The sequence below is a fragment of the Oncorhynchus kisutch genome, linkage group LG12 (assembly GCF_002021735.2).
Source record: "Oncorhynchus kisutch isolate 150728-3 linkage group LG12, Okis_V2, whole genome shotgun sequence".
Classification (NCBI taxonomy): Eukaryota; Metazoa; Chordata; class Actinopteri; order Salmoniformes; family Salmonidae; genus Oncorhynchus; species Oncorhynchus kisutch.
In genome coordinates, this window is record NC_034185.2 from 41,914,737 (window position 1) to 41,939,112 (window position 24,376).

Sequence of the window (24,376 nt, forward strand, 5' to 3'; positions counted from 1 at the left end):
ATATGCACAATTGTTTGTCTCTACATTAACTTTCATATTCCTCTCAATTGTTATTTTTTTGCTTGACTCGTTATGACGTTATAACTACTTACATTTGCGTTATAACTACTTACATTTGCTCCAATTTGTCATTGGAACCACTCATTATGATTGGTCAAATAAAAACCTTGGGACCCAAATGCATAATGAGTGCTCTAACTCCCTCTTGTGGTGGTCTGGAGCAATGAAGCCATGCCGCTGGGTACCTCTAAGTCAAATCAAAATCAAATCAAATTTATTTATATAGCCCTTCGTACATCAGCTGATATCTCAAAGTGATGTACAGAAACCCAGCCTAAAACCCCAAACAGCAAGCAATGCAGGTGTTGAAGCACGTTGGCTAGGGAAAACTCCCTAGAAAGGCCAAAACCTAGGAAGAAACCTAGAGAGGAACCAGGCTATGAGGGGTGGCCAGTCCTCTTCTGGCTGTGCCGGGTAGAGATTATAACAGAACAGAAGGCCAAAATGTTCAAATGTTCATAAATGACCAGCATGGTCAAATAATAGGTCTGGGACAGGTAGCACGTCTGGTGAACAGGTCAGGATTCCATAGACGCAGGCAGAACAGTTGAAACTGGAGCAGTAGCACGGCCAGGTGGACTGGAGACAGCAAGGAGTCATCATGCCAGGTAGTCCTGAGGCATGGTCCTGGGGCTCAGGTCCTCCGAGAGAGAGAAAGAAAGAGAGAAGGAGAGAATTAGAGAGAGCATATTTAAATTCACACAGGACACCGGATAAGACAGGAGAAGTACTCCAGGTATAACAAACTAACCCTAGCCCCCCGACACAAACTACTGCAGCATAAATACTGGAGGCTGAGACAGGAGGGGTCAGGAGACACTTAGGCCCTATCCGATGATACCCCCGGACAGGGCCAAACAAGAAGGATATAACCCCACCCACTTTGCCAATGCATAGCCCCCACACCACTAGAGGGATATCTTCAACCACCAACTTACCATTCTGAGACAAAGCCGAGTATAGCCCACAAAGATCTCCGCCACGGGGGGGCGCCAACCCAGACAGGAAGATCACATCAGTGACTCAACCCACTCAAGTGACGCACCCCTCCTAGGGACGGCACGAAAGAGCACCAGTAAGCCAGTGACTCAGCCCCTGTAATAGGGTCAGAGGCAGAGAATCCCTGTGGAAAGAGGGGAAGTCCCGCGGTGTAAGCTCGCAACTTTTAAAGGAGGAACCACTGTAGATGTCATCAGAGGGCTAAAGGAAGATAAACTATACCCCCTCACTCTGCACAGATAGCAGCACAGATAAGGTACTCTAACAGAGATACAGCACCTGCTACTTCTGCTGTTGTCCCTGCAATCCAGAGAAACAGATAGCTCACACAAACCCAGAGACCCTGTTCAAATATGTATATGTCAAATGCATCCTACCCTCCACCGGAATCCCGAAGGGATGAAGAAATATGTTGTTTAGAAATATTTGAATAAGACCAAATGCCAATTAATTCCTGTAAAATATGTTGTTTAGAATGATTTGCCTTTAGTCCAAGTGTTTGGGTTTGCACACCTTACCTGTTTGAGTATACAGTAGAACATGTGACCATGCTAAAGATCTGTCTGTGTGCATTGCATCCTGCGCTGTGTAGTGTGTAACTCAACAAGTAGAGCTCAACACTCCTGGGCAGAGCTGTTTTTGGCTCTTCACGCTGTTGAAAAATGTGCCCTGACACCGGCTGCTGTGATGCTTCTCTGTGCTGTCACGCCCATGGTTAACATGATCTGACAGCCACCACACCCCCTGCTCCGCTCTGCCACAGAGCAGCATGGCTCTCTACCGAATCCACCTGTATGCTAAATGTCTTACGTCTGTCTGTTTTCATCACTGAACAGAATAGAACAAGACTTCCTATTCACTTGTAAATTAATTGGCCCATGCGTCAAGGGAAACTATATTGCTCTGCGAAGTGGGTGTCTAGCAGGAGGTAAACACCTCACCCAGAGCACACAGACACACACACAGCAAAAACATACATAAACAGTATACCAACTGTACTGTATAAAGTTTCAGATTCTGTTCAGCTTTCATGTGATGGGAGAAGGGTCATGGAGAGTGTGGAGTGTAGGATAGAGTGTCAGAGTAGGTATTAAGAGAGGGAGTGTTTAGGAAATAAGAGATCAGAAGCACTTAGGGATGTGAGTTCTACCTCCAGCAGAGCTCTCAGGGAGGAGGACACAGGAGACTTGAGGGACATGTTGGGAAAAATCCATTCTTCCTCCGTCTGGGTTGGATTTAGTTTTTATTTACCACCAAGACCGAGAGTCCTAGGCAAAAGGTCCCCTGTGTGTGTGTGGTGCCCTGGGGGAATACTGTGGCTGTCTACTGTGGGAGTCCTTCACATCCAATACTCTCAGTACTGCTTAGGTTACAGCAGTGGACCTCTCTCTCTTCCAGTCTGAGAGCTCTTGTGACTCTGTTCATCCCTACTTAATTTTGTGTATTAGTCTCCAAGCCCCACAGGCCATCCCTTAGCTTTGTGGAAGTTATTTCCTGCCCTCTAATAGGTGACGAGAGAGACAGAGAGGGAGATAGAGAGATTGGTAGATAGACAGATGGAAATAGAGAGAGGCAGACAGGGAAATGGAGAGAGGGGAATAGAAAGCAAGAGAGAGACGGAGAGGGAAATGTAAAAAGAGGGAGACAGACCGAGATGGAAATGGATAGAGTGCGAGACATTTAAAATCCCAGTCCATCTGGCTTTGAGAAATTAATGTTTTTGCCCTGTGGGATCGATTGGGTTCGTTGTCTTGTAGATTTCTTACTCTCTCAGCAATTCCTCAAGGCTGTTTTCTGAGAGCAGTCGTGTGCTATTGGCAACGCAGCATCGATTTTCCTCTTGTTATTCTCATTCTGTTCCAAAATGTCAGTTGGTTCAGTATTAATGAAGGTAAATTTCACCCACTGCCTTTGGGTTAGCGCTTAGCGTTAGCTTAGCCGTCTATCCAGGCTTTGCTTTGGAGCAGATGGAGTCAAAGTTAGCCAATTAGAGCAAATTGCGGCTATAGAACATTAGCCTGTAGGCGGATGACAATGGTTGTGAATGAATTTGACATTTCCTGACGCTAATTGTGACTACCATAATGATGATGATGATGGTTAATACGGGCTCTACTTTTATTGCAGTCTCAGTCAGTGGTGTAAAGTACTTAAGTAAAACTACTTTAAAGTACTACTTAAGTAGTTTTTTGGGGTACCTGTACTTTACTTTCCTATTTATATTTTTGACAACTTTTGCTTTTACTTCACTACATTCTTAAAGAAAATAATGTACTTATTACTCCATACATTTTCTCTCACACCCAAAAGTACTCATTACATGTTTTGAATGCTTAGCAGGACACACACTTATCAAGAGAACATCCCTAGTCATCCCTCCTGCCTCTGATCTTGGCAGACTGAGGAAACAAACATGCTTAGTTTGTAAATTCCCGCTGTAGATTGCACACGCAACCTGTTGCATATCTCTCGCTTACTCTCTCACTTCAGATTGCTTTCTTGGTATGACGTGACGATGCACCTATTGACAAAGCTTACTTTGGAAATAAAGTTATACATTTACAATATTAACATACTTAAAATAATAATGATCAAGTTTGGCAATGGGACAATCAAGTAACAACAATAATCAAGAGTAGAAATAACCATACAATGGACAATAACAATGGTGTAGAAGATATCTGCAGGTTGGTTGGTCTGTCAGACACTGTCTCTCATCTTATGGCAGGCAGCATTGTAGTGCGCTGCCAACCCACAGCTCTCTGTGTCCTCCCCCAACAGGACAGGTAGCCTATTATCATCAGAGAGGTATTTTTTTAAATTCTGATTGATTGTATGTTCTGGTCCTGAGGCTTCAGTGGGTTAGTAGAACAAGTTTATGAACTCCCCAGGACCAGCTGGATGAGGGGATTCCTTTTTTTTCTCAGCTATTGCAGGGCTTGGTTATGATATGAGAGGGGTCACTGTATTTGAGATGTAGTTTTCCTCCTGGACATGTAGGAGAATATTACAGAACTCTGCATGCAGGATTTCAATGGGGTGTTTGTCCCATTGGACAAAATCTTGTTTTGCAAGTGGACCCTATACCTCGCTGCAATGAAGTGCAATTGGTTTAATGACACATTAAATTGGTTTTAGCCAAATTTGAATAGGTATTTCCTATTTGCAGTACAGTATTTTGTACCAATTGAGAATTTGTCTAATTCCCTGAGATCTGGATCTTCTCTGGAAAATCATTTATTTGGGGCTTTTTGGGGTTTAATGCCAGGGCCCAGGTTTGGCAGTACTGCTCTAGCAGGTCCAAGCTCTGCTGTAGGCCATATGCTGTGGGTGACAGCAGGCACAGGTCATCTGCATAGAGCACGCATTTAACCTCTGAATTGTGGAGAATAACAACAGGGGCTGAGTATTTTTCTAGTATAGTGGTCAAGTCGTTGATGTAAATATTAAAAAGCACAGGGCTGAGATTGCAACCCTGGCAAGCATACATTTGTCTTATTTTGGTGGACATTGTTAGTAGTTACTGTCTTGTCTCATTGCTACAACTCCCGTACGGGCTCGGGAGAGACGAAGGTTGAGAGCCAAGCGTCCTCCGAAACACAACGCAACCAAGCCGCCCTGCGTCTTAACACAGCGCGCATCCAACCCGGAAGCCAGCCACACCAATGTGTCGGAGGAAACATCGGACACCTAGCGACCTGGTCAGCGTGCACTGCGCCCGGCCCACCACAGGAGTCGCTAGTGGTGAGATGAGACAAGGATATCCCTACTGGCCTAACCCGGACGACGCTAGGCCAATTGTGCGTCGCCCCATGGACCTCCTGGTCGCGGCCGGCTGCGACAGAGCCTGGGCTCGAACCCAGAGTCTCTGGTGGCACAGCTAGCACTGAGATGCAGTGCCTTAGACCACTGTGCCAACCGGGAGCATTTAGGCTTTTATTTAAGACATTGTGCTTATTATGGAAGTTTAGAACACGTACATTTATACTACAGAAAATCTTCCTCGGGTTACTGTTCACATATACAATGCATTCGGAAAGTATTCATACCCCTTTGCTTTTTCCACATACCTCATCAATCTACACACAATACCCCATAATGGCAAAGCAAAAACAGGTTTTAAGACATTTTTGCTGTAGCTCCTCTCTAGGAGTCTCTACAATGCTGCAGCACCCTCTTGATGACAGGCGGCTCCTTTGCCATCTCCTCCTTTACCTGCATTAGCTCTCTCCTCATCATCACTGTGGTAAGGCTCTCTCTCAGCTCCTGAACAGAGTTCTTCAGCTGGGTCCTGCACTTGTTGACCTGGTCCTTGGCTTGCAATGTCTCACAAGTTAGCCAAAGTAGAAGCTATCAATGAGTAGGCTAAGCTATTCTACACGCAACAGACTGAAGACTGAACACACACTTGCATATTTCATAGCAAAGAAAAAAGCCAGCGATGGAGCGAAAGGACGGGCAGACAGACAGACCGTGTGCATAGGCTAAATCTTGATAATCTGTATCTCGCAATGTCTTGTCTTGTAATGCCTCATAAATTCAATCAAAGTATATTAAAGTATAGATACAGTGCATTCTGAAAGTATTCAGCCCCCTTGACTTTTTCTCAAATCTACACAAAATACCCGAAAAATACAAAACCATCAGTTGTGAAATTGAATTAGTTTAGAACCACCAATACTCTTCCTAGAGCTGTCCACCCGGCCAAACTGAGCAATTGGGGGAAAAGGGCCTTGGTCAGGGAGATGACCAAGAACCCAATGGTCACTCTGACAGCACTCCAGAGTTCCTCTGTGGAGATTGGAGAACCTTCCAGAAGGCCTTTATGGTAGATTGTCCAGATGGAAGCCACTCCTCAGTAGAAGGCACATGACAGCCCTGCTTGCAGTTTGCCAAAGGCACCTAAAGACTCTCAGATGATGAGAAACAAGATGCTCAGATCTGATCAAACCAAGATTGAACTCACATCTGGAGGAAAACTGGCACAATCCCTACGGTGAAGCATGTTGGTGGCAGCATCATGCAGTGGGGATGTTTTTCAGTGGCAGGGACTGGGAGACTAGTCAAGATCAAGGGAAAGATGAACTGAGCAAAGTACAGAGAGATCCTTGATGAAAACCTGCTCCAGAGCACTCAGAACCTCAGACTGGGGTGAATATTCACCTTCCAACAGGACAATGACTCTAAACACACAGCCAAGACAAGGCAGGAGTGGCTTTGGAACAAGTCTCTGAATGTCCTTGAGTGGCCCAGCCAGAGCCCGGACTTGAACCCGGTCAAACATCTCTGGAGAGACCGTAAGATAGCTGTGCAGCGATGCTCACCATCCAACCTGACAGAGCTTGAGAGGATCTGCAGAGAAGAATGGGAGAAACTCCACAAATGCAGGTGTGCCAAGCTAGTAGTGTCATACCCAAGAAGAATTGATGCAGTAATCGCTGCCAAAGGTGCTTCAACAAAGTACTGAGTAAAGGGTCTGAATACTTATGTAAAGGTGATATTTAAGTTTTTTGAAATATTAATTAGCAAACATTTGTAAAAACCTGTTTTTGCTTTGTCATTATGGGGTATTGTGTGCAGATTGATGAGGGGAAAAAAAGCAATTTGATACATTTTAGAATAAGGCTGTAATGTAAGTGGAAAACATCAATGGGTCTGAATTCATCCAACCATTTCATGCGGATGTATTACCTGAACCATTAAAAAAAGTCACCACCGGGCTTTGGAAACATGAAATACCTGTACAATTTTATAAATGCCTACAGACAATTCGTTCATTCGACATGGTGGGATCTTTTTGTGTCATTAAAATGAATTAAGGAGAAATGGCAGTGGAATCCTTTATGCTCAAATATTAATATAATAACCATCATATCGAAGTAAACTTGGAGTCATGCATTGATATACTACATGACTAAAAGTATGTGGACATCTGTTCGTTGAACATCCCATTCCAAAATCATGGGCATTAATATGGAGTTGTTGCAGGGCTCTATGCAGGCCGGTGAAGTTTTTAAAAGTGTTTTACCTTTATTTAGCTAGGCAAGTGAGTTAAGAACAAATTTGTATTTACAATGCCGGCCAAACCCTAACCCAGACGATACTGGACCAATTGTGCGTTGCCCTATATGGTTCTTCCACACCGATCTCGACAAACTATTTCTGTATCAACCTCGCTTTGTGCACAGGGATATTGTCTTGCGGAAACAGGAAAGGACCTCCCCCAAACTGTTGCCACAAAGTTGGAAGCACAGAATCATATAGAATGTCATTGTATGCTGTAGCATTACGATTTCCCTTCACTGGAACTAAGGGGACTAGCCTGACCCATGACAAATAGCCCCAGACCATTATTCCTCCTCACCATGGGCTACAGATTAATTAAATGATGATGAACTTCACAGGATGTTGAATGTGCAAGGTGATGATCTTGATGCTCATTTCCAATAAATATTAAAGGTGTTATTCTAGTGACACAATGATTGATACTTGGCTGGCATTTGATATACAAATAATATCGCTCTTACTCATAATAATCTCAATGTTGATAGCCTACCACCACTGTATGTGTGAGCTCTTGGCTAGAGCGCATGTGCTAAGACCATAGTGGGCACATTTGCTACATAATGCAACAGTTTGTGACAAAACCATCAGTAGAGTTGAAAATGAGATGGAATTTGAAGGCAAAAGTAATTTTTTAAGTGCATTATGTCATCACTCACAGCCTTTTATACACAGAAAGTACATTTGCTGGAAACATCTCCGGTGGGAAAATGTGCATATTGTTTTATGCAGATTTTAGAATCTGTCACAAATTGGGTGGAAACCTTCATAATGTCTTGGAGTGTGCAGTTATGAGAAATGCTGGACCTTTCATTCAAGGTTTACAAAATACCATCTAATTACCCCATCAAGCTCCCAATGTCTATCCCCTATTTAAACTTACAGACTGCAAGTCAATGAAGGGCTTTCTGGTCTCTTTGAAGCTGGTTCGGAATGTCTTCCTGCCTATCTTGTAGACTGGTGTTGGGAGGACCACTGGCAGAAGTCTTAAATCGATGTCACCTTGTGTATCTGGAGAGAAGATTGTTTAGTGAATAACTTGATTGTTTCAGGATAAAAATGAATGAGCATCTGAGGCACCACCAGCAGAGTCATTTCAAACTATACCTGCACTTCCAAGAGTAGGCCTTGGGCCTGCTTCTCTCTGGGCTGGCGTGTTTTGTCCTTGAAGACCGCAATCCACTTATCATTGAGTTTCCCTGAGCAGTTCGGGTTTCAAATGTAGAAGTCCTGAGCAATTTGTAGTAAAGCAGACAATTACCTTTTTTGTAATATAAAATATTACTTTATTACATTTTTTTACACAAAAACTACATTGACAAAAACAATAGGCAACTTAACATTTACAGTGGAGCAAAAAAGTATTTAGTCAGCCACAAATTGTACAAGTTCTCCCACGAAAAAAGATGAGAGAGGCCTGTAATTTTCATCATAGGTACACTTCAACTATGACAGACAAAATGAGAAAAGAAATCCAGAAAATCACATTGTAGGATTTTTTATGAATTTATTTGCAAATTATGGTGGAAAATAAGTATTTGGTCACCTACAAACAACTAAGATTTCTGGCTCTCACAGACCTGTAAATTCTTCTTTAAGATGCTCCTCTGTCCTCCACTCGTTACCTATATTAATGGCACCTGTTTGAACTTGTTATCAGTATAAAAGACACCTGTCCACAACCTCAAACAGTCACACTCCAAACTCCACTATGGCCAAGACCAAAGAGCTGTCAAAGGACACCAGAAACAAAATTGTAGACCTGCACCAGGCTGGGAAGACTGAATCTGCAATAGGTAAGCAGCTTGGTTTGAAGAAATCAACTGTGGGAGCAAATATTAGGAAATGGAAGACATCTCCCTCGATCTGGGGCTCCACGCAAGATCTCACCCCGTGGGGTCAAAATGATCACAAGAACAGCAAAAATCCCAGAACCACACGGGGTGACCTAGTGAATGACCTGCAGAGAGCTGGGACCAAAGTAACAAAGCCTACCATCAGTAACACACTACGCCGCCAGGGACTCAAATCCTGCAGTGCCCGACGTGTCCCCCTGCTTAAGCCATGACAGTGTCAAATGCAGCACTTAAATCTAAGAGGACAGAGAGCTGTTTTGCATCTGTGTTGGCTCTAAAATCATTTACTATTTTAACTAAGGCTGTCTCTGTGCTGGGCACAAAAAACAGATTGGATTTTTTTTAAACACAGTTGGCAAATAATTTAGCTGTTTCAGATATGTAATTAAACTGTTTTGAAGGTGGTGGGGTTAGGATCAGGAAGGCAGGTAGAAGGCTTAAGTTGTCATATCACTTACCTGGTAGGGCACATATCATCCAACTTCTCACCAGGTCTTGCTTGACTGTTACCCAGCCTAATGTCATCTCTGAAATATGCCGCAAACTCATCACATTTAGATGTGGAGGAAAGTTCACATAGGTTTGCGGGGGTAGGATTTATCAGGCCATCAACGGTCGAGAAGAGCACTCTCGAATTATTCTGATTAATAGTGATCAAGTTAGAAAATTAGCCTGTCTGGCATTTCTAATTGCCTTGTTATATACAGTATGCCAAGTTGCTCTCTCAGAATATCATAATGGACCTGTAACTTTGACTTTCTCCACTTCCGCTCTTCCTTTCTGCAATTTATCTTTAATTTATTAGTTTCCTCACTCATCCAAGGGGCTCTCCGTTTGGATGTGGCCTTTTTCAACTTTAAGGGCAACCATTGATGCCATAGCTCCAGTAATTTGCTGTTAAAGTTATGAACAAATCACCACAAGAGGAAGGCAGAATAGGTGGTGGAGTATTGTTCATACACTCAATAAAATCTGTAGCAACTAAGATGGTGTTTCTTAATAATGCATTCAGTATTAACCTGTGCTATGGGCAACAAGGTAGTAAAAAATCCACAGTGGTGATCAGATTAAGCAACATCTACAATAGAGGATATGTCAACAGAAAGCCCCTTGGTAATAACCAGGTCCCGAGTATGGCCGTGGTTATGGGTGGGCCCAGTAGCATGTTGGATAAAGTCCATAGAGCTCAAAAGATTCATAAATTCAATGGCCTTGGAGTCCGTCTCTTTGTCAACATGAATATTAAAATCGCCCAACACAATGATTTTATCATAGTTCTCAAGGACAATAGATAATAGTTCAGATAAGTCAATGAAGAAAGTGGGGCAGTGCTTTGGTGGCCTGTACAGGGTTATGGCCAGCATTGGTGGCTGACATTTAAACAGTACAGCATGATGCTCAAAAGACCCAAAGTCGCCAAATGCAATGTCCTTACAGTTGAGCGCATTAGTGGAAATAGAGGCTGTCCAGCCACCCTTTTTCTCTTTTCTGATAGAGTATGAAAAGTTGTAGTCCGGGGGATACTTCAATTAGAGCGGCAATACAGTCTGATGACAGCCATGTTTCAGTGAGAAACATGCAATCAACTTTGCGCTCAGTAATGAGGTCATTCTTGAGAAAGGTTTTACTTGAGATTGCTCTAACTTTTAAAAGTGCCATATTCAATGAGTGTGGGCCGCTCTGCCCTGTGGCATCTGCCTCAAGGTAACCAATGCAATAACAACCAAATTATTAACATTACAACCACGTTTTCAGACAGTCTCCAATCTATCAGAATGGTAGGAGATGACAGTTTGTATAAAGTCACTTACTCACAATAACCATAGTGCCATTTCTACAGCAGTTGATATCATGTCCTTCTGACAGGGAGAACTGGCACACTAACAGACCCTATCTGTCAGTCTCTAAAACAGTTTGCAATGTTACTGGAAATAATCCTGTAACCCGTGCGGCTAGGATGAATCCTGTCTCTTTTAGAAGGTGCTGGTTGCTCCCACAGCAAATCAAAGTTGTCACAAAAAGAGACATTCCTGTCGTTGCAAACTTTCTTCAGGTACTCGTTAAGGGCAAAGGGTCGGCTGAAACGTTCCGTACCCATTTGGTAGCACTGGAGGGGATCAGAGATAATTATTCTCTTCCCTGTGCTAGCGAGCGTGTTTTAGTTTGTAGTTCTCCCTCAGTGCCTCAGATCGTCGTTAAAACCTACATGAGTGACAATGGTTTTAATATAGTAATTGGCCAGAACCGTGGGCAGAAGAGAGTTGATGTCATTGATACGAGCTCTTGGATGACAGTGGACCTTGAGCGGTCCACAGATTATAGGCAAGCCAAAATCTTAAAACTGAGATTCAATTTGCCTGGGTTACAGCAAGATCGGCTTAGAAAGCAGGTTATCCTTTTCTCGCAGCCAAGCTAACAGTTGGAAGATCTCTTCCCTAAGCTGCTTGATGGTGGTGCATTTAAGGCAGACAAATCCCTGTCCATTTTCCAGTTCCACCTTATCTTCATTGTTGCGGGGAAGAAATATCACACCTGACGCATTTGTTCCCAGCCGTGGATAAAATCACTTGTGGGCTAGCACTGCTAGCATTAGTCTGCTCCATTTTCATGATGGCTAGCAGCTAACTGCTACTTAACAGGAATCCGGGACACAAACTTCGGTTCCAGACATAAACCAGTATAGCAACTCTAGCTAACTGAATCAATCACCATGCAAGCATGAGATAAGCCTGCCAAATAGCTTGGTTAAATGAACCCAGATGGAGAATAAGTAAAATCTAGGTATTGTAACTTAGCTAGTCAGCTAACTTATCTAACGTTGGCTAACGAGTGAAACAGTGTCCGAGACAGTCCAGAAGAAGTGTCAGACTCTAAAAAAAAAACTGTAAATGTAGTTATATTCCGCGACAACAAGCTAGCGTCGCGAGCATGCTCGTTAGTCCTATCCACGGGTAGGGGATGGGTATCCATCTGCAAAAGTGAAGTTCTGTTCTGGTAGCTAGCTAGCTACCTTAGCAGTTGTGCTAGCTAACATGATACTGAACTGTGACACTAGCATATTGACATGCATATTGGTATTAAAAGACAGCAACGTATTCACCTAAAAAGATGTGTTTAGGCAAATCATTAGTTAGCTAGCTTCTTATCACATGAATTGTGCAAAAATATGATAGATAACATTGGGGTGGCAGGGTAGCCTAGTGGTTAGAGCGTTGGACTAGTAACCGGAAGGTTGCAAGTTCAAACCCCTGAGCTGACAAGGTACAAATCTGTTGTTCTGCCCCTGAACAAGCAGTTAACCCACTGTTCCTAGGCCGTCATTGAAAATAAGAATTTGTCCTTAACTGATCTTGCCTAGTTAAATAAAGGTAAAATAAATTTACAAAAATAGCTAGGTAAGCGCTAGCCAGTCGGTCAGCGGTGATGATAGAATGAAACTGGTATCAACTAAATGTGTTTCTATCTATCCCATGAAACATGACATTGCTAACTAGGCATAATTTAGCTTATAATTTAGCTTTATTAGGAAGTTTAATTAGAAAGTTAGACACTCACCAGACAACTTTGGTAGGTGTTGTAGCTAGCTTGATAGCTTGGATTGCATTTTCCAACAGTTTGGTTGATTGGTCATCAACGGTCAGAATTACTACTCTTGGAACTCATGTGTTCACCAGAAACGGTTTCTGGCAAACTGTTTGCCACTGGTGGCAATAAATATTATTGTTGGTTTGCCGCAGATTCACCAATCGTGACAAAACATTTTCAAACTTCTGGCACACTATTTAGTTTGCAGAAATTTTGCTAGAAACTTCCAGGAAGTTTGTAGCAACAAAAACATTTTTGTAAGGGAACAGATAGCCTAGCTTTTCATCGTTGTTTGATCAATAGGACTGTAAATATGTTTTTATTACGTTTTATTTCCTGCCGTGTCTATTAATTGACCAAACGCACAGCTGCTTTCCCACTCTATATTGCTATAGGATTTTCACAAATGCCTTAGCATACGTAATTCACAAACATTCTAAGAATTTGTGAAAATGACATAAGTGCTCGCGTGTCAGATTTTTGTTTTTTTTAAAGTGTCATATTATTATATTATGTATTATGTACAGTATATGAACAGTTTGTAATAAGATTTCAGTTAATGTTGCTAAAATGCTGTCAGTTCCACTTTAAGATCGCTTTTTTAACTCACACTGTCAATGTTTTCCTCTTGTGTTGATCTTCAGTTGTACAATTTGATTACTTATATATGTTTTTCTAATTTTATCTTGTTCATCTCACCTTTATCAACCAAAAAGTCAGGAGCTGTTCTTCTGCATGACTGCCTCTCTCTCTTTCTTTCTTTCCTTCTCACCAGTATCTCTCCAGGACATTACTATGAGGAAGGCATTTAGGAGCTCCACCATCCAGGACCAGCAGCTGTTTTCCCGCCAGTCGCTGCCCATCCCCCTGCAGGAGACGTTTGACCTCTGCGAGCAGCCACCACCCCTCAACATCCTCACACCCTACAGGTCAGCATCACAGCAACCTCCCTCCAGATTGGGTAATGTTATTGCAACCTGACACCTTATTAGTCAGCACCTGAACAGCCCATAAACATACCATGATGTCATTGGTAAGAACCTCTTCAAAATCATGCCCTATTGGTTAGAATCTTAGTCTGTGTGTGTCTGTGTGGGATAACACTACTGATGCAACCACTGCATTATTGATAACACCAAGCAAATACTACCAGGCTAATAGCGGCTTTGACCTGAGAGGGAAAACTGCCTGTTGGATCTTTATACTGTTACATGTTTGCTTACATGGCTCTCCGTGTAAGCACCATCAATAAAAAACTTCTAACAAACCTAAACCTGCAGAAGAAACACAGTGGAACCTGGAAATACCATCCAACACAAAACTGAGTGAGTAATATTCCGTCTGGAGCTACTTCTGAAGCCAAAAACTAAAATACAATAATCTCAAAGTAATTTTGTTATATAAAGCTAAGTAAATACGTATACTAAGCGACCAAGATGCTAGGACAGACCTGACGGAACCTTCAATTAGCACTGAAGTGTGAAGTCAGATGTGTGAAAACTCTTGAGCCTAACAATGGCAGGAGAGTTTCACAGCCGTACCACCCCCCACCCCCCACCACCCAAATGCATTGGCCTTTGAAGCCCCATGGCGTATCCCTGTCCAGAGGTCATTACAATACAGATCCCAATGGATATAAAAATCCAGAGACACTATTTGCTGACTGCTACAAAGAGGGGAATGTAAGCAACTTAATTTTCCACGCAGACCATCCCCTGGCATGGGACAGTGCTACAAGAGCACACTACCTCTATGTCAAGAGAGAGGGTATTGGCCCAGGGTGGAAACTCAGAATACTAGACATTGAGGGAAATTGAAACAACCTCTGTTAATGTGTACAAGTATGGGACAGTAATGGTGCAGGGCATCCTCATGCAGTTCCAGTAAGACTTTTATGGGATCAAAGAGAGAGCACTGCAGGAAAAGCTCTCTCTCTGTGATGACTCCCCCATCCTAGGTGAGTCTGATCACACCTCTTCAAACTGTCCTGCAGATGAGGATACCCCCCCAGCACTGAACATACCCAGGTCCCACAACTGCACTGCTCATCCATCTCCCTGGAGAGCTAGTCCACACAAATCCAGACAGAACATGCCCACCAAACAGACCAGCACAACAACAACCCCCCCATCCCAACAAGACCCGGAGGGTAGAAGGTGGAGATGGATGGCTGTCTGAGAGAGCTGGCTGCTTTATGGACTGAGGTGAGAGAACTTAGCACTGGCACTGGCAGTGAAGGACAATGTCAAAAAGCTGAGGTGTGACAGAGAGCAGGACCTTTCCCCCAGACAACCTTTCCCTCAGCAGAATAGCCCACCTCAGACCCGGACCACAACCTCAACACCATAATGTGACAGACAACACAGGACTCACCAACCCAACAGACCCCATCCCCTCCTAACAGCCCTCCCGTCAGGTCCCACGATAGCCCTACTGACAACCCCCCCACATCTACTGAAGACACACAAAAGCCAGAGATTGTGCTCCTCATTGACTCAAATGGCAAATACATTCAAGAGGATAAACTTTTTCCAAACACAAAGTTGCTCAACTCTGGTTCCTAAACAATAGGCATGCCCTGGTGCTGTTGTCAAAGGACAGAGTAGGGTCCCCCAGCCACATTATAATTCACACGGGCACAAATGACTGAGGGCCCAGCAGGAAAGGGTGGCAACAGCACTCAAGGGAGTGATTGAAAAAGCTTCTTCCACTTTCCCCCACACACAAGTGGTTATCTCCACCCTGCTACCACAAAAATATGTTCACTCTGCCACCATACAGTGGGTGAATGCAAACATTTCACGAGACTGTGCCTCAAAACCTAATGTATACCTGGACCACCAGTCCACCCTGGACTTGAACAGCCTTTACGACCAAGTCCATCTCTACAAGGCAGCAATCCCAACTTTTGCCAGGGCTCTGAAGGATGTCACCCTTAACCGTAGCCCCAGCACCTCACACAGGAGCAACGGACACCCCGCCCAAACCAGCTGAAGACCCTCCCAGACATGCAAGACCCCATCTTGAAGGACCTGCACCGAGAGAACCCACACCAAGAGGACCTACACCCAGACCACAGCACCACCAGCCACACCCCAACCAGCTAAGACCACCCCAAGCAAACCCTGGCAACATCCATATACCACCCCCCATATCAGACCAATGCCCCTTCTGCCCACCAAAGCTTTTGACTCAATTTGGCATGAGGGTCTGCTATACAAATTGATTGAAAGTGGTGTTGAGGGAAAAACATACAACATTATAAAATCCATGTACAGGGTTAAAATTGGCAAAAAACACACACATTTCTTTCCACAGGGCCAGGGGGTGAGACAAGGATGCAGATTAAGCCACACCCTCTTCACCATATACAGTGCCTTGCGAAAGTATTCGGCCCCCTTGAACTTTCCGACCTTTTGCCACATTTCAGGCTTCAAACATAAAGATATAAAACTGTATTTTTTTGTGAAGAATCAACAACAAGTGGGACACCATCATGAAGTGGAACGACATTTATTGGATATTTCAAACTTTTTGAACAAATCAAAAACTGAATAATTTGGCGTGCAAAATTATTCAGCCCCTTTACTTTCAGTGCAGCAAACTCTGTCCAGAAGTTCAGTGAGGATCTCTGAATGATCCAATGTTGACCTAAATGACTAATGATGATAAATACAATCCACCTGTGTGTAATCAAGGCTCCGTATAAATGCACCTGCACTGTGATAGTCTCAGAGGTCCGTTAAAAGCGCAGAGAGCATCATGAAGAACAAGGAACACACCAGGCAGGTCCGAGATACTGTTGTGAAGACGTTTAAAGCCGGATTTGGATACAAAAAGATTTCCCAAGCTTTAAACATCCCAAGGAGCACTGTGCAAGCGATAATATTGAAATGGAAGGAGTATCAGACCACTGCAAATCTAACAAGACCTGGCCGTCCCTCTAAACTTTCAGCTCATACAAGGAGAAGACTGATCAGAGATGCAGCCAAGAGGCCCATGATCACTCTGGATGAACTGCAGAGATCTACAGCTGAGGTGGGAGACTCTGTCCATAGGACAACAATCAGTCGTATATTGCACAAATCTGGCCTTTATGGAAAAGTGGCAAGAAGAAAGCCATTTCTTAAAGATATCCATAAAAAGTGTTGTTTAAAGTTTGCCACAAGCCACCTGGGAGACACACCAAACATGTGGAAGAAGGTGCTCTGGTCAGAGGAAACCAAAATTGAACTTTTTGGCAACAATGGAAAACGTTATGTTTGGCGTAAAAGCAACACAGCTCATCACCCTGAACACACCATCCCCACTGTCAAACATGGTGGTGGCAGCATCATGGTTTGGGCCTGCTTTTCTTCAGCAGGGACAGGGAAGATGGTTAAAATTGATGGGAAGATGGATGGAGCCAAATACAGGACCATTCTGGAAGAAAACCTGATGGAGTCTGCAAAAGACCTGAGACTGTGACGGAGATTTGTCTTCCAACAAGACAATGATCCAAAACATAAAGCAAAATCTACAATGGAATGTTTCAAAAATAAACATATCCAGGTGTTAGAATGGCCAAGTCAAAGTCCAGACCTGAATCCAATCGAGAATCTGTGGAAAGAACTGAAAACTGCTGTTCACAAATGCTCTCCATCCAACCTCACTGAGCTCGAGCTGTTTTGCAAGGAGGAATGGGAAAATATTTCAGTCTCTCGATGTGCAAAACTGATAGAGACATACCCCAAGCGACTTACAGCTGTAATCGCAGCAAAAGGTGGTGCTACAAAGTATTAACTTAAGGGGGCTGAATAATTTTGCACAACCAATCTTTCAGTTTTTGATTTGTTAAAAAAGTTTGAAATATCCAATAAATGTCGTTCCACTTCATGATTGTGTCCCACTTGTTGTTGATTCTTCACAAAAAAATACAGTTTTATATCTTTATGTTTGAAGCCTGAAATGTGGCAAAAGGTCGCAAAGTTCAAGGGGGCCGAATACTTTCGCAAGGCACTGTATATCAACGAATTGGCAAGGGCACTAGAACAGTCTGCAGCACCGGACCTCACCCTACTAGAATCTGAAGTCAAATGTCTATTTCTATTTTCTGTCCCCAACCAAGGAGGGCCTACAGCGACACCTAGATCTTATGCACAGATTCTGTCAGACCTGGGCCCTGACAGTAAATCTCAGTAAGACAAAAATTATGGTGTTCCAAAAAATTCCAACTAGACACCGTTGCCCTAGAGCAAACAAAAAACGATACATACCTTGGCCTAAACATCAGCGCCACAGGTAACTTCCACAAAGCTGCAAATGATCTGAGAGACAAGGCAAGAAGGGCCTTCTATGCCATCATAAGGAACATTAAATTTGACATACCAATTAGGATCTGGCTAAAAATAGAACCCATTGCCCTTTATGCTTGTGAGGTCTGGGGTCCGCTCACCAAACAAGAATTCACAAAATGGGACAAACACCAAATTGAGACTCTGCATGCAGAATTTGTTTACAGTGCAAAACACAAAATAATGCATACAGAGCAGAGCAGAATTTTTCTGATACCCGCTAATTATCAAAATCCAGAAAAGAGCCATTATATTCTACAACCACCTAAAAGGAAACACATAGGGGATGTATCAGGAAATATCCTATGCAGTTTAGTTTCGGAATAGTGTAATCTGTGTAATACCTTGAATTGTATGTCTGGAGTTAATGGAGCAGGTGTGGATATACTCCAAGCTATCTTCCCAGGCTGCCACCGAGATGTCAGTCCCTAGTTTTTGCTCCCATTTTGCCTTAATGGCATCTGTAGGTGTGCTAACAGATTGAAAAGCGTCATATAGACGAGATATCAGTTTGTCTGAGGTTGGGCATATTTTTATACACCCATCAAACATGGAAGGTTTAGCATTCCCAAATATTGCGAAGGTGTTTTCTAACATAGTCTCTAATTTGTAGGTATCTGAAAATGTTACTTCTGGGAAGATTACAAGTTTCCCTCAGCAACTCAAAGGAGGCAAAGTCCCTTCTATATATAGATCCCCTATGGTACTTACCCCTAGCTCTACCCATCGCTCAAAGGTGTAATCAAGGTTAAAGGGGGCAAAGGAGGGATTCCTGGCAACAGGGAGCATGAATGATATTGGTCTAAGATCAAAGTGGACTTTAATTTGCGTCCAGATTTGGACTGTGCTATGTATAATAGGATTTTTACTTTAAAGTGACATCTCCAGATTGATAGGCGACAAAATCACAGCGACAATAGCGAAGGATCTTGTATTTACAGAGGTATTTTTTTTAACCTATCCTGTGTGTTTTATAATCCCAGATGAAAGGATTGATAATTGAGTCCAGTTGTTTATGAAAGGATTTAGGTATGAATACTGGGATGTTCTGGTATAGGTAGAGCAGTTGTGGGAGGAAGACCATTTAAATTGCATTAATTCTTCCGAGCTGAGAAATTGGGAGAGTTCTCCAAAATTGTGTGTTTGCCTTGAGTTTTTCCATCAGAGATGGGAAATTCTCTTTAAATAGTGAGGAGTATTGTTTGGTATCTACAATTCCTAGGAAGGTACATTTTTCTGAAGATAATTTAACTGGAAGATGTTCTAGCCAAGAGGTGTTTTGCAACCGTATGGGCATTAATTCGCTCTTGTTCCAATTTATTCTGCATCCTGAGAAGGTACCAAATATATAAACCACATCAAGAATAGCTGGAATACTAGCTTGAGGTTCTGTTACATAGAGGAGAATGTCATCTGCGTTTAGGGAAATCTTATTTACAGTATCTTTAGTATTATAGCCATGTATTGCTGCATGAGATCTGATCGCCTGAGTGAGAGGTTCAATAATTAGGGCGAAGAGCATAGGTGACAGCGCACAACCCTGCCTTGTCCCTCTATAAAGGTTCAATTGAGGCAATGATTGGTTAGCGAATATTCTTGCACAGGGGTTCCTATATAAAAGCTGGATCCAATTTATGAACCCATCTCCAATATTACATTTCTGTAGGACCTTGAATAGATAGGACCACTCAACGTGGTCAAAGGCCTTTTCGGCATCAAGAGATATAACGGCAAGGTCCATGTTAGGTAACCTCTGAGAATACATAATATTGAAGAGGCGACTGAGATTGAAGAATGAGTTTCTGTTAGGGATAAAGCCGGTCTGGTCCGAATGGATCAATTTGCCAATTAAAGTGGTAAGCCTGTTAGCCAGAATGTTTGCTAAAATCTTTTGGTCTGTATTAAGGAGAGATATTGATCTGTATGACCATACCTCTTCCGGATCTTTACCCTTCTTATGTATAACTGTAATGAACACCTCATCCAAAGTAGGTGGGAGAGCTCCCTCATCATTGGCCTGAACCAACATTTTGTGCAGGTAGGGAGAGAGCATGTTGCTGAATGTTTTATAGAATTCACCAGGGTATCCATATGGGCCCGGTGTCTTGCCACTCTTTAGATATTTAATTGTTTCTCGAATTTCTTCAAGAGATATTTCCTTATTCAGGAAGATTACAGTCCTCCAAAAAGTTTAGCATAATTAAGGGGTTACGATCCGCTTTAGATGTACATAGAGTCTCATAAAACTGACAGAATCTGTCATTGATGTCTTTGGGGGAAGAGAGCAATTTCCCAGATGCAGATTTAACTTTGTGAACCATTTGGTCACTCACACTTTTTCGAAGTTGTCTGGCGAGTAATTTGTGTGGTTTGTCACCAAACTCAAAATATTTTTGCTAAGCATAGAGAAAAGATTTATACATTTTAGCTGAGAGAATCTGATTATATTCAAATTTTAAAAAGTTCATTTAAAAAAAGTTTCTCCATAGATGGATGGCTAGCATTCTCCCTATCCAGTAAGTGAATTTGTCCCTCCAATTCTACCAATTTTCCTCTGTTTTGCCTAGTCCTGGCAGACTGAAAGGAGATGATACAGCCTCTAAAATAACCCTTCAGTGTTTCCCACAATAATGCTGGGGAAGTCTCTGTGTTGTCGTTGGTATCAAAGAAAAAAGTAACTTCCCAGTAACTTAAGATGTTCACAGAATGTTGGTTCTGTGAGGAGCTGAGGGGATTCAACCTCCCGACCCTCTTGTTTGGTACAATGTTACCCAATCTCAACCAGAAGGTGAATGGACTGTGGTCGGAGATTATAATATCCTGATACCTCACATTACAGGTATAGGGGAGTAATTTCGCATCAACCAAAAAGTAGTCAATTCGAGAATAAACATTGTGAACATGAGAGTAAAAGGAGTATTCCCTACCCGTAGGGTTAGAGATCCTCCATATATCAAATAAATTCGAATTTTTTTATGTAGGTATTCAAGAATTCGCTTGAATAGGAGGTAGGGGTTCACCGGGTAGAGGATCTATCCAAATATTGGTCTAGCACACAGTTAAGGTCCCCTCCAATCTAGAATCAGGTCAAGGACTCTTTTGGAAAAAAGAGGGGTTATCAATGTTTGGCCCATAGATATGTAGTAGAGTTACGGAAATAGAGTGGATCTCTCCTATTACGATCACATAACGACCCTCTTTATCCGCAATAGTGTAGAAAGGGAATTCCTTTCTGTACCAGAATCGCTGTGACTCTCGTTTTGGCCGAGAAGTTAGAGTGATACACTTGCCCCACCCTCCTACATTTAAGTCCGCTATGAGAATTGTTATTCAGATGGGATTCTTGCAAAAATATATTATCAGATGAGAGTGCTTTCAAGTGGGCTAGGACCTTGCCTCTCTTAATTGGTTTGCTTAAACTCTTGACACTCTTGACATTCCAGGAAGTGAATTTAAGCCCCACCCTCCTCTCGTTTGTAGTTTCTATGGTGGCCTGCATAACATGTAACTCAATAAAAAGGTAAGAAAGCGCACCAAGCCATCACGATCAGCATATGTAGCACCTACACCTGAGCAGTATCCAACCCACCCCTCCCCCCTGCAAGCACTTTTACTTCCCACCCTGTTCCCCTAACTTACCCCCCCATAAACCCACCTTCAACAGGCATACACAAATAGGAGAGAAACAACATTTTAGGATAAAAATAAAAAATCTAAATAATAAACACATTGTCTGGCTGATGCCAAAAATGCACTGCGACCTCGAACAAGAGGTAAAACAAAAATAAAATCCCAAATATACATTGACCTCTCACTATCCTAGAACTTCTACTAACATATGAACTGAGGAGGCTCCCGCGAATAAAGTGTTCAATTAGTGTTCAATGTTCAATTCAATTATATGATATAAACCAAAACAGAATAAGTTGCAACTTAAACATATTGCGCACTGAAGCGTCATCTTGGGTCAATCCCTGAGATAAGCAAGATATAGCATCACAAGACTATATTGCTAAGCAATGCAGGTCTAAACATAAACCATCAGCAAGCGACATAGACAGCAGTACATTTACATATACATATATATATATACACACATAAACACATACATATATATCTATATATTTACACACACACACACACACACACACACACACACACACACACACACACACACACACACACACACACATATACATATGTATGTATATACATACACATACATACATACATACATACATACATACATACATACACACACACACATATATGTACATATATATATATATATACATACACAGACATAAACAAACAACAACAACAAAAATATATATAGACATATACAAATACATACATATACATACACACACACATACACATACACACACACATACACACACACATACACATACACACACACATACACATACACACACACATACACATACCTACACTTAAAATATACACATACAAAATAATAATAAAATGCTAAGAGAACATTTTTAATAATAATAATAAAGTACAAATAATAATTATATATATGCACACCTACACATAGACACAAGCACCACAGAAGGCTGGTGGGAATCTAATCGGGAGAGCGGCCCACGGCTATGACAGAAGCAGAACGGCACAAACACCAACTTGCTATCCAGGTGTCTGTGTCTGCCCAACCATCACCCCCAGTCCCCTGCAAGCAATAAATAAATGGTATGGCAATAAGAATAATATACGAATTGAAAAAGGGGGAATATAAGTATATCCATCCGAAAGTGTTAATGATCAAACCTGGAAGGCCACCCAAACAGACATCTCTGAACTCCAACGACAGATCAGTCGTCTAGTCGGAATGAAAGTGAAATTAACGTTAAATAAAGAGCTCTGACCGCCCTCCATTGGTCGGTTCAGCGTCTTACATGTTCAGTAGCACTTGCTGAGACAGTTTAATAAGGTTTCACCCGTTCTGGTATAGTATGGATTCGAGTCCATGAGCAGACCCTAACACACAATGACAAGGTGCTCTAACCCATATGGGGGATTGATGTATATTCCCGGATAAACTTCTCTGCGTCCAAAACCGAGGAGAGACAAATCTTCTCACCGGAAGAAGGGGTAATTCTGAGTCTTGCAGGGAAGAGCAAGGCTGGGCGAAGAGTTTGGTCATGACATCTCTGTAGCCGGTGTGATGTTTTGCCACGTCGGGCGCATAATCCTTATAGACACGGAAGGGGTGTCCTTTATGTAACAGGTTACCCATCATCCGAGCCTCGCGCAGGATAAGATCCTTGGTCTTGAAACTGTGACAACAGTGGGCGAGGACGTTGGCCCGGACCAGGCACTGGGACAAGGGCGCGATGTGCACGGTCCAGCTGGGGATCCGAAGCCAAAACATCCGATCCCATTGCATCTCTCAATAGCTTGGCAAAGAAGTTGGTGGGGCGAGAGCCAGCCTCCACCCCCTCTGCCAGACCAACAACGCAAAGGTTATGACGTCCGGATCGGCCCTCGAGGTCGACCACTTTCACAGAAAGCATCTGCACACTATCCTGCAAGGATGTGCATAGCTTCTCTAACTCGTCGATCCTACCAGCGTTGAATTCAGAAGCTTTCTCAAGGTCCACAATACTCTGGCCCTGCGAAGCAACCGTTCAAATGGTGCTCTCGATTTTGGTGTCCAGTTCAGCAATAGTAGCCTTATGATTCTAGTAGCCTTAGAATCCTAAGTTCTGTAAGTGTCACATTGTTACCTGGCCGCCATGTCTGTCTCGTTGTTTGGTGGGGAGGAGGCCTCCGATGTGGATTTATTGTCCTTTGGTTGCTTATTTCTCTGCATTTTCACATAGAAAGTTACAATATTGTATTAGAAAGAGACGTTTGTTGTAAAAAGTTCCATAAAGTAGGTTAAGTTAGATTGTTCTGCCCCGAGCTGCTCTTCCTCCTGCCAAATGTATGACCATATTAGAGATACATATTTCCCTCAGATTACACGGAACCACAAATAATTCGATTTTCATAGACTCACATATCTACTGGGTGAAATACCACAGTGTGCAATCACAGCAGCAAGATGTGTGACCTGTTGTCACAAGAAAAGGGCAACCAGTAAAGAACAAACACTATTGTAAATACAATCTCTATTTAGGTTTATTTATTTTCCCTTTTGTACTTTAACTATTTATTAATCATTACAACACTGTATATAGACATAATATGACATTTGAACTGTCTTTATTATTTTGGAACTTTTGTGAGTGCAATGTTTACTGTTAATTATGTATTGTTTATTTCACTTTTGTTAATTATCTATTTGACTTGCTTTGGCAAACATATGTTTCCCATGCCATTAAAGCCCATTAAATTGAATTAAATTCAGAGAGCCAGCTGGAGATAAATAATCCATAATGAAACCACAGCAAATGGTCCGGGGCCTTTTATTTGTCTGGGTTCTCAGTTTAATAGTGTGGGTTTAATAGCTGTACG

General features: G+C 42.4%; 1 protein-coding gene across 6 annotated transcripts in view; it reads left to right on the forward strand.

The window, feature by feature from the left end:
• The window catches only part of LOC109900401 (wiskott-Aldrich syndrome protein family member 1), a 150,198-nt gene that overhangs the window by 102,464 nt on the left and 23,358 nt on the right, over positions 1–24,376 (forward strand). For all 6 annotated transcript variants that reach the window (XM_031837560.1, XM_031837559.1, XM_031837561.1 and 3 more), the window contains one exon: positions 13,339–13,492. In XM_031837560.1, coding sequence (XP_031693420.1) covers positions 13,339–13,492 — 154 coding nt within the window. The remainder of the gene's footprint in view (positions 1–13,338; positions 13,493–24,376) is intronic.